This window comes from Galeopterus variegatus, unplaced genomic scaffold (genome assembly GCF_000696425.1).
Source record: "Galeopterus variegatus unplaced genomic scaffold, G_variegatus-3.0.2 Scaffold753, whole genome shotgun sequence".
In the NCBI taxonomy this organism is placed as follows: domain Eukaryota; kingdom Metazoa; phylum Chordata; class Mammalia; order Dermoptera; family Cynocephalidae; genus Galeopterus; species Galeopterus variegatus.
In genome coordinates this window covers 199,410-211,024 of record NW_007726864.1, presented here as the reverse complement: position 1 = coordinate 211,024, position 11,615 = coordinate 199,410, and the positions used below count along the sequence as shown (strand labels likewise).

Here is an 11,615-nt window from a genome sequence, read left to right as displayed (position 1 = left end):
TTTTGTGTGTTCTAGCTTTATTTATACACATGCTAAAGTATACCCTTTGTGAAGGAAATGTAATTAATCACTTATTTGGGGTGAGATACTCTTTTTTCCCCCAAGTTAAGATAAAACCTAATCTTTTGTGTGTTCTAGCTTTATTTATACACATGCTAAAGTATACCCTTTGTGAAGGAAATGTGATTAATCACTTATTTGGGGTGAGATACTCTTTTTTCCCCCAAGTTAAGATAAAACCTAACGGACGTTATCCAGCTCATGTTCTAGCAATGTTGGATATGTTTAGAATAAACCACAACTATAATCTCAGCCAGTTCCTACTTGCAGGTGGTTTCTCCAGAGATTTTCTTCTTGTTATGATTTCAGTAATTTCCTTGGAGTTAAAGGAGAGTATCACATTTTCTACTTTTAAGTGCAACACTTTGAGTTGATGGTTTTATTGTTTCTCAGACTGAAGTGGCTTTAAGGGCAGGGGAGACATGGGTCCAATCTGAGGCAGAGTGTAGCAAGAAATTTCTTCAAACACTCCAGTCCATTTTTAAAAATAAACTTAGCTTTCTTTTGGCCCAGATAAATTGTGCTAGCTTTGATATTTGTTGTTTTCAGTGTGGTTTCCTAGCATCTTCAAATAAAATTGTTGGAAAGATATGCTATATCAGATGTTTCTGAGTACCCCTGGGCCCTCTCCCGGGTATCCTAGTTGGAGAAGGGTCTGAGAGGCGTACCTGCACGGGTCTTGGGTGGGGATGGATGAGGGAAGTGGAGATCTTAAGAGGAGGGTGAGGGTGATGGGTTGACCATTTAATTCTCTATGTTCTTCATTCCCTTCCTTCTGCAAAGCAAGATGGCTGGGCCCACCTGTGGCCTGTTTGACTCCTCTAAAAGGGATTGTACCCAGGAAGAAGGGCAGTGGTACATGGAGCTGGGAACATGTTGATGAAAAGGCCCTGACACAGTTCCCTGGGGCCTGCTTGCTTCAGGCTTTCCCTAGACATCTCTTGCTCTTAAAAAAGGCACATAGATCCATGAGTTTAATAGTATGACAGCCAAGCTTTTACTATCCTTGTGATCTTGGGCAAATTAGTTAAGTTTTCTTGCCTCAGTTTCCAGATCTCTAAGATAGACATCACAATATCTATTTTGTGGGTTGTTATGAAATTAAATAGAGTAAAGAAACATAAAGTATTTGGCACAGTGCCTTGTACACACAGAGTATTTAGTAAATCCTTGTTGTTATTACTATGGCTTCAGCTACTGTTGATGGCTACAGTTATGAAATCTTTCTCTCCATCCTGGACCTCTTCTCTGAGTGCCAGGCCCATACTGGACACATCCTGCAACCACCTCCAATTCAACATATTTAAAGCACAACTCATCATTTCCACCTTCCCCTTGATCTTTTCTTTTCTTCCCCTTGTGTTCTGTATCTTGTTCGGCTTCACCGCCACCATCTACTCATTACTCAGACAAGAGGGAGACCTTGGAGTCATCAACATCCCTTTCTCTGGTCCCATGTCTATTTATTTGGTTATTAGGTATTTTTCTACCTCATAAATGTATTTTGAATATGTCCTTTCTTCATCTCTGCTGCCACTTGCCTTAAATCAAGACCTCATTATTTCTCCTCTGGGTTATTGCAGTAGCCTTCTGACTTAACTCTCTGCCTCTGTCCTCCCCTCCAGTTTGTTTTTGGTGGTGTCACTCAAATGAGCCTGTTAAAATGCACAGCTGTTCATGTCACTCTCTTGCTTAAATGCTTTTGGTGCTTCCTCATGAAACGGAAGTTCCTTAGAAGAGACTCCAACACTCTTTGAACCAATTCAGGCTATTCCTCCATGGATCCTACACCCTAGCCGTGAATGTGGATCCTCAAAAACCTCACACTCTCCAAGTCTCTGGGGCCTTGCACAGGTGTTCCCTCTGCCTGGGATGCCCTTCTTCCCTTGTCTACCTTTTAAATTGTTATTCATCTTTCACCCTTGGTCCTCTGTAAAATCTTCTTTGACCCCTCAAAGGAGAATTAAAGGCTCTGTGCTCTATGTTTCCTGCAGGGCAGATGGTTTTAGTTTATCTTATAGTTACCTCTCTGTGTAGCTTCTTTTAGCCAGTGCCTGGCTCATGGTAGATTAAGTCCTTGTTAAATGAATGAGTGAATGAAAGAATGAATGAGAAATGCATGGGCCTGAAAAACAAGAATAAAAATTCCCTGGGAGAGCAGGAATAGCAATTGTTGATAATGCTTGACCTCACTGCTCCAATCACCCAAGAGTAATCTGTATGTCTGCTTCATTAGGACAGTTAGGCGAGACATTGGGAATAAATCTAGAACTGAACCTGGGAGAAACTGGGCAATGGAGAAGAAAGGAGAGGTGAAAATTGCCCAATTTCTGTTTTGTGATAGTGTAGACACAATGTCTCTCCTTCCAATCCCCAGCCCCAAGTAGTATAATAGGATTTTTTAGAGTTTTACAGAGTTTACAGTAGCACTACAGCCTTTTCTTTCTCTCCCACATTTTATTTATTTATTTACAATACATTATTTATGAATGGTCTATTATCATAAATATAAATATAGAGCATAATTATATAATACATATAACTCCCAAACACAGACATGAAGCATAATAGAAATGGTTTTTCTATGCACACACAAACTTTTGTACATCTAAGTAGTATCCTTTCTATATAGTCTAAACATGCTGCTATTGCTCAAAGATTTCTGGAAACCCCCTTTTGGAATGGCCTTTGAAGCAAGTAGAACCCACACAAGAGACTGTCTTTTTATAATTGCTCCGTGAATATTATCCAGTGTACTCCCCCACCCTCTTCACTGGAGATGATGCAAGTACCATTTCCAAAAATTAAACTGACTTTCAAAGATGAGGATTTGGCACTATTGAAGATGTTCAAAATAATGAGATGTTGCCTCCAAAACAATTCCAAAAGGAGTTGAAGAATATTTTCATAATGGTAGCACTGTGATCATAGACAGGGTAATCTGCCTCAGGGACAACTCTTACTTGGAAATAGTTATTTTGGTATGACTTTAAAGAAACTAGACCAGATTCCACCTGGTAAAGTAGGCTTTTTGATCTTGTTGAGAGGGGATTAGTTTGGTAGGTCAGGAGGTATAATATGAGTGGAAAGATAGTATTGTTAGATTCACCTACCCAGAGACTGTTGGTTAGTGTCTGTGTCAGTCTGGAACTCTGTCCACATTTTTATTTACTAGCTTGATATGTTTCTCAGATTTGCAGATGGCATATTCCTGGAGAGCAGAGTTAGCTCATAGAAGACAGGCACAAAATTCAAAATTGGCTTATAAAGTCTTTTATGTGTTGTATTCCTTTTGACCTAGTAATATTACATTTAGAAATTTTCCTAAGAAAACAGTTATGAATATGTATAAAGATATAACACCATTCATCACAATGCTTATAATAGCAAATAATTGAAAGCAACATAGTTGATAAATTTATGCGTACAAAGGAATATTATCTAGCCACTAAAATGATATTGTAAGTGACTCATATATGAAAAATACACAATTGCATTCATAATAGGAGAAGTACAAATTAAAATTACCCTGAGATACCGTATGCACCCTCACATTGGTAAAAATTTCCTTACTGGGTGAAGGTGTGGGGAAGCAGACACTCTTACACAGTGCTGGAGGGAATGTAAATTGATATAATCTCTATGGAGTCAAGACTGTAAATAAACATCCTCTCAATCTTTCATTTTCAGCCTTGCATCTTACAGATATGTTTGTGTACATGTGAGATGATGTATGTACAAGGGTGTTCACTGAAGTTTTAATAGTCAAAGATTGTAAACAACTCAAATATTCATCAACAAGACATTGACAAAATAAAATATGATATGTTTGTCAGCTACACAGTTGTAAAAAAGAACAAGGACACTCTATACACAAATATATAAAGATCATCAAGTGGAAAAAGCAAGGAACAAAACAGTGTATAGTATGTTATATGCTACCTTTTGTGTAGAGAGGGCAGATGTAAGAAGCTGTATTTGTTTGTGTATGTATAGGGAAATTCTGGAAGGATGCGTAAGAAACTAACAACAGTTATTTGTGGAGGGAGGGATTTGGGAAACAGACAGATGGTGGATAAGGATGGTATGAGAATGTATCACTTATTAGAAAAATAGTTAATGTTGATGAAAGATATAATATTTACTTACATGGAAAAAAGCATGTTGAAAATTCTGTATACAGTATGATCCATACTTTATTTTAAAAAAATACCCATGGAAAATAAAGCTTGGAAAGTTGTACACCAAAATTTTCATACTCCTTGTCTCTGAGTGCTGGGATTACATGTTAATTGCAGTGTTTATTATTTACTTTCTGAGCTTTTCTAAATTTTCTACAATCAACATGTGTTGTTCAGTAAACAATAACTACTATCCTAAAAAGTGACTTTTTAAAAAAAAGTCAGATTAATGGTAGGCAGAAATCAATAAAGTAAAATTTAATCAGAATTACTCTAAAATTTTGTTTCAGTTTCAAAATCACTTATATAAGTATAGGGTTGTTGGAGATCTAAACATGTGAGCAGAGAGGCAAATGTCTCCTGTCAGGAATTCTGCCAGGAGAGATTATTGGCTTGAATGCAAGGCCAAAGCAGCTGCCCTCTAAAGCTTTAATCCTAACATAACCGTAGAGTAGTACAGGGAAAAAATCAGGAATAGGATAACTCAAAGTGGCCTAAAAAACTTTTAGGGTAGAAAAAATGCTTAGAAATTTACTGCAAGATTAAATCTTGTGAAATAGATAAATTTAGATCAATGAAAGGGTGAGGCAAATGAAATGGGATGTACAGTCAAAATGGTCAATACTGGCTGAGGTAAAAATACAGAAAGAGGACAAAGACGTGTTTAAGTGGGTCTCGAGGTGACTATGTAACTGGTTGTTGGAATCTTCAGTCACAGGGCATTTACTCACTATTTGTCCTGTTTCTGTTCCTCTAGGACAAGAAGAGGGTGGGCCTCTTTCCACCCTTCTGTTTCTCTGTGTTTATGTTTGAAGGTGCAGGGTTCACGTGAAACGGCACCTAGACCTTTTCTGGCAATCTCTTTGGGAGATGCAGAAAGAAGAAGATTGCTGGGCCAATGGCTGTAAAGACCTTAGTGCACTGGCAGTATTGACATAACATTTGTAAGACATTTTTCAGGGTGCTTTCCCATGCCCTCTCTCACTTGATCAGGCTCTGTGATGCCCCAGTTTTATTTCAGCATTCTACTTTTTGGAGGTCACATATTTAAGAGCTATAAGTTCTATAAGGATAGAAACCATTTCTGTCCTTCTGTTTGCCGGCACCTTGCAAAGGTACTCACTAAGTGAATGAACTTCACTTCGGTTTTCTCCACTGTTCTGTTTTAACTGGAAGGGGTGGAATTCTCCCTGTTCACAGTTACAAACTCTTACTTGGACAAAGCCTTCATATCTAACTCTTTTTTATGCCCCAGCTTATCGCACAGATGATTGCCAGCCCTGGGTTTTGCCAGTAGTGAGGAAGGTGGAGGAGAAGATTGTACAGGACAATAGCCTAAACCACGAGTATCTGTCAATCCTGGGCCTGGCGGAGTTCCGGACCTGTGCTTCTCGCCTTGCCCTTGGGGAAGACAGCCCAGCTATCAAGGAGAAGCGGGTGAGTTTGGGGTGAGGGTATACTTTCTCTTTAGAAACCGACAAAATAAAAAGAGATTGGAAATTCCATTTTTAAAAAAGCATTAGGTGTTATGTCTATTGAACTGTAAATGAATAAGGGTTTAAGAAGTGTGAGTTCTGGAACCTGATAGGACAAATAATGTGGTCATGTAAAAAGCTCGGCTTCTTTGATTCTTCAGTTTTGCCCAGTACATCAGATTTCAGCTGCTGGGTTCGAAGCAATCAGTGGAGATGCCAAGTAAAGGGAATTTAATGGAATAATAAGAGACTGGGGTTCTAGATTCTAGACCCAACTGTGCCACTACTTTTGACCATAGGCAAGTTATTTACTCCTCTGGCTCCTACATCTACATGACAGAAAAAGACTAATTTGTGGCTCATGGTCCTGTAAGGAGCACTTGCATAGGGGATTGTTTAAGGGGCCTCTGAACCCCTTGAAATTGTATGTGGAGTTTTGTGTGTACTTATTTCTGGGGAGAAGGCTCATAGCTTTTATCAGATTTTCAGAAGATGTCCATGGCCCCCAAAAGTTCAAGAGCCACTAGTCTAGGTGCTGTCTGAAGTTTCTGTTCATTGTAATATTCTTTAATACTTCTAGCCTCCATCTCAGCATCTCTCATTTAAGTGTATAAGTAGAGATATATGGGAGAACATATTCAGAAGCAGACACAGTGAGATAAACTGTATGGGGGAGGAAGTGGTATGGGACAGGTTCTTATGTCCCATATGGACAGTGTTGCAGGAATTCGGAGAAGAAGACTCATGAGGGCCAGAGATGGGACTTGAGCTGACCCTTGGAGAATGTGTGAGTGAGGCCAGGACATGGTTCTCAACTCTGGCTGTACATTAGTATCACCTGGGGTGTTTTTAAAAATGCACTGATGGCTGGACCCCATGGTTTTTCCTTTTGCCGATCATGTTACGCAGATGCCCCTATAAGCAGAACGGCAGGGTAAAAGAAAGGCTATGAACATGTGCTTTCTTCCATTATCAGGAAGCAGGGAGGCTCTGAGTGAAGCTCTTGGAACTAAGGTCAGTGATTAGGCAAGTAATTAACTTAATTAGGGTTTTGTCTGGATTGGTATGAGATAATGTGACTGGTCTCAAGGAACTGAAGGCATAGGGGAAGAAATGTTAGAGTATGGAGATTATGGGTTGCATTGGGAAGTTGCTCTGAAAATCCAGTGTTTCCATAGAAGAAGAGGAGAGTCCTAATGTAGTTTGAAAGTGGGGAGCTTTGGCTACTGGGGCCTATCTTCTGAGATGCTGTGGATAAATTAGTTAGAATTCTGTTGTTGACAAATGAAAACAGAGATTCCGTGTTGGGGAGTTTCCTCCTCGAAGATCGTGAATTTTTCTTAAACGGTTATTAACTCTCGGGCAGATTCTTGTTCCTCTGCCTGTTGATCTCCATTTTGACCACTTAATACTGTTAAGACTTGGAGCCATTGCTTGTGGCCTTGACATGGGAACATAACCCTGCCTCTTAGTGTAGTTCATCCTGTGTTGTGTTTTTGAATATGGAACAAGTTAAAATGTTAGTCTTCATGGCAAGTATTTGAAGATACTTTTTTGGAGTGGTTTAGGATACTCTCTTGGCATCTACGTCACCCTGTGTTCCACTTGCTACTGAGCTCTGAGCCTTTCCTCTTTCCCTGGAAGTCCTCACAATGCCCAGGCTACTGTCTTAGTTCAGCCCTCTGTCATCTCATTTGGATTCTTGTGACAGCCTTCTAATTCACCTTGTTGCCTCTGGTCTCTTCCCCATTCTAGTATATTCTGCACAATGCAGCTAGAATGATTTCTCTTAGCAAAAAAAGCCAATCATGTCACTAGTGCCTCCCACCTCCCAGCCCCGCTTTTAACTCGCCCATTGCCTGCAGGGTAAAATCCAGACTTGGAGCTTGGCATGCAGGGAATTTAGTAGACAGCCTTCATGCTGTTCTTCCAGTTCTTATTCTCCCTCATCCCCCTAGGGGACCTGCCATTCTAAGAGCCTTGCTGTTTTCTAGACTCACCAGACCCCATCAAGACTTAGAGCATTTGCCTGGCTCTTCCCTCTGCTTGGAATGTCCTCCCTCATTTCCCCAACTCCGCAGTCTCCACCTCCAAGTCCTTCAAGACCTGGTGAAGGGTCACTTCCTCGCTGAAGCCTCAGCTCCCTCAGGCAGAGCTAGTTGTTCTGAGTCATCACAGGACGTTGTCCACAGCTTGGGAATAACAGTAGTACTTGCTGTGCTTGCTATAATTTTGTAAGTCTTCCTTTCCTACAAGAACAGGGGCTGGGATCATGGCTTACTTATTCACCTTGCAGATCTTCAGCATTTAGCTCCTAGCCTAGTTCCTCAGAGATTCCCAGATGTTGGAATTTACTCATACATTCAGTCAACAAATGCTCACCACTAGGGTGAGGCACCGTTTTAGATGCTGGAGCACAGTGTTGACCCAGAATCCCTTCCCTTGTTTTAACTCTTGTGGACGGAAACAGACCATAAACATAATTGACAAGATAATGACATAGTATATTAAAGATGATAAATGCTGTAAAAATGGAGCAGGGGAAGGCATGTTAGGAGTGTGGGGGTGGGAATGAGGGTGGATAGTTTTAACCAGGTGGTCACAGTAGAAATAGAAGTGACATTTGAGCCAAAGGAGATGAGGCATGAATGGAAGAATGAATGAACCCCCAAACAAATGGTCATCATTGTCTTCCCTGAGATTTTTCTTCTCAAGATTTAACATTGCCAGGTCCTTCAACCATTTTGAGAAGACCTATTTTCTAGATGATTCCTCACTTCCTCTTATTACTTTTCCATTTTCAGACCTTAGGATCCATACAAAATGTCTGGACATTTTTCATCTCCTGCATAGTCAGGTTTCAGCTTCTGAAATTACTGAGCCATTGTAGGTAGGAGTGCTTGTGAGCCACAACTCCTTGCCACGTGATGACACCCCAGTCTCTCACTTTGATCACTGCCTCTTGGAGACTTGAGGCTTTTGCTATGGCTCAGATCTTTTCAGCACTGTCTTCTTTCTTCCTCTAGTTCATATGTTTGTAGTACCATGTGCAGATCCTGTGAGAGTTGCCAGGGGCACCCAGATGAAGGCAGCATGGCAGCATGGCCCTGGCTACCAGCAGCTCCTGATCTGCACTCCTGCTCCTCATGATGAAGTCATAGCACCAGCAAATTGTGATCTCAGTCAAGGGTTCTAGAGTCCAGCAATTGTATGTGGACATATATACTGGGGACACAGGCCTGCTCTGTCCAGCTTCACACACAGCCCTACTGGATTTCCCTTGTTCTGGAGGCCCCTGTTTAGCCCGCCAGGTCCAGTTATCTGGCTCCTGGAGAAGTTTGTACTTATTTCCTTTGATATTATGATTTTCCTCTATTCCAAATACAGGACTTTTTTGGGCTCTGGGTCAATTCACCAAAAATTAGTTCACAGAATGACCAAATTGCTACATTACTGATTCCCCCCAAACTTGTTTCTGTTCATTGTTGCTATTTGGAGCAACTTGTGTTTCACTGAAGCCATCCAGTGTTCAGTATATTTTTAGGGAATGATAATTTCTTGAGAATTTGTTATTTTAAGTGTCGTAGGTGTCATGAATGTTAAGGATTAATGTTAGTCAAGTGGGTTTATCTCTTCCAACCACATTTTCAATGTAGTCTGCTGACTTTCTAACTTTCTTTTAATGAATTTGCTTTCTGGAGTGGGAGAGAAAGGGCAGAGTTAATAGTGGAACACAGAAAATGAAAAACTATGCCTGGGAATGTTTTCACTGGTGGATACACATCCGTCATGTTTTCATGATAATGTAAAACGATGTTGAAGGGAAATCTTGCTCATCTGCGTAGGAAGTATCAGCATTCTAGAATTGCTTAGGTATTCGAAGTGTGAAGTAACATATGAAACTGACATTCAACTTAGCTGGATGACAAATATATACAAAAAAGTACACATTTGGGTTATATCTTCTTGGTAGTGATTTGCATACAGAATCCTGGTAGACCACAATGTGGGGGCAAAACCTTTAAAGCAATGGCAAGGAACCAGTGCTTGGTAGGGATCACTAAAAAGAACAGAGAAGTTCTTGTACCAAATTTGACGTACAGTGATTTCCACCCTGGTCCACTGCCTTTGCTTCTTTCTGCAATATGCATCTGTGTTGAGTTCTTGATCTCCTTGAACGTCAATTTTGCTTGTTTCACATTCCAGATAATATTCTTTCACTGGTGCTGAGACCTATGAATACAACATTGGTAAATAACAGTATTGATAATTGGTATCATTGCCTTATTCATGGCTTAAATGGGATTTCTGCTAATGATTCATTGTTGATCATGAAGATATGGGTTGAATGAATTTTTTTTTCCAGTTATTTTAAGGAAGTATCCATTGTTTCCTCTTGTACTGAGCATTTATATCATCAGGAATGACAGATTTTCTCATGTGTTATGAGATTATTTGGGTTTTCTCTATTTGGCAGCATGACCAATTTTATAATATATCTCTGAATGATCATGTATTCATGGGATTCCTCTCATTGGATCAAGGGGGCATTTTTTAATGTACTGTTGTATTGATACTGTTCATTAATGTTTGTTTGGGAAGTTAGTATCAAGACACATGAGGGAGCTAGGTCTCTCCCTTTTTTTACTATTTTTCCTCTGTCATGTTTTCACCTCAGTGTTATGTTAGATTTTTAAAAAGATTTAGGAAGGTTTTCCTCTCTACGTAGGAAGTTTTTTTTTTTTTTTCTTAGCCTTTTTATTATAGAAAATTTTAAATCTATACAAAAGTAGAGAAAACAGGACGATGAATGAATCCCCATGTGTTTATCACCTAGCTTCAGCAATTATCTGTGTATGGTTAGTCTTGCATATCTTCTTCTCTCCAGCACTACCAAAGCTGCATTATTTTACAGCAAATTCCAGACATCTAAATAGGTTTTAAAAATTATTGTAAAATTTTATGAATAATACATTGATACGTTGTTTTCATTTTTAAAAAATAACTTCTAGATTAGACCAAAGCCCTGTTTGATCACTATTCCTACATCCTAGACTCCTCCCGGAGGTGGTCACTGTTAGATTGGTATGCGCCCTTTTATTTGAATAGACTTTTTCATGTGATCTTTTTCTTTCTTTCTCCTTATTTCTTTAGACATATTAGGCAACATGTAATTTATGACATTTCTCTACTGAAAGAGTTATGCTGAAGCCTAATTAGAATAGTGAAGGGGCAAAATCAAAGATGTATAGGCAGAACTACATCAGCCATTCATAGTGACAGATCTTGGGTGGGAAGACCTGGACTTGTGTCCAGCTGTGCCTCTCACCAGCCGTGTATCCTTTGGCAAACCACTTCTCTGAATCAGTTTTCTCATGTGTAAAGTGGGAATGTAGAACTTGCTTTACAGGGTGTGAAGATCAAATGAGAATGTATTTTGTAAATGGTAAAACATGGGACTTTTATTACTGCCCGTATGAGGTCACTTTAAGATGACAGAAAGCCAAGGAGAGGAAAGTAGTAGTCACATATTGCCTTTTTTTGTTAGAACATATTTCTAAGGATTAATAAGCTGAGTTCTTAGAGCTGGCCAGTTAGCTTATTTGGTTAGAGTGTGGTGCTGATAACATCAAGGTCCAGGGTTCAATCTCTATACCAGCCAGCTGACAAAGAAAAAAAAGAAAGCCTGATTTCTAGAGATGAGGAATACCACAGATTGATATCAATGGCAGGCTAGAAACTTTGTTTTACAGGCTTCTACTGGAGGGGAATTTTGATCCTGGGATGGCTGCTGAAGAGATGGGTTTGCCTTTCAAGGCACGCACTAATGTGGCCTATGTTATGTCCCTTACCTCTGTGTTCAGAAGGGAAGCTCCCCCTGGCATCAGAACTCCTGGGC

General features: G+C 39.8%; 1 protein-coding gene across 1 annotated transcript in view; it reads left to right on the top strand.

The window, feature by feature from the left end:
* Positions 1-11,615, top strand: part of GOT1 (glutamic-oxaloacetic transaminase 1, soluble) — a 23,774-nt gene that overhangs the window by 2,857 nt on the left and 9,302 nt on the right. The window contains exon 2 of the mRNA XM_008572113.1: positions 5,497-5,678. Coding sequence (XP_008570335.1) covers positions 5,497-5,678 — 182 coding nt within the window. The remainder of the gene's footprint in view (positions 1-5,496; positions 5,679-11,615) is intronic.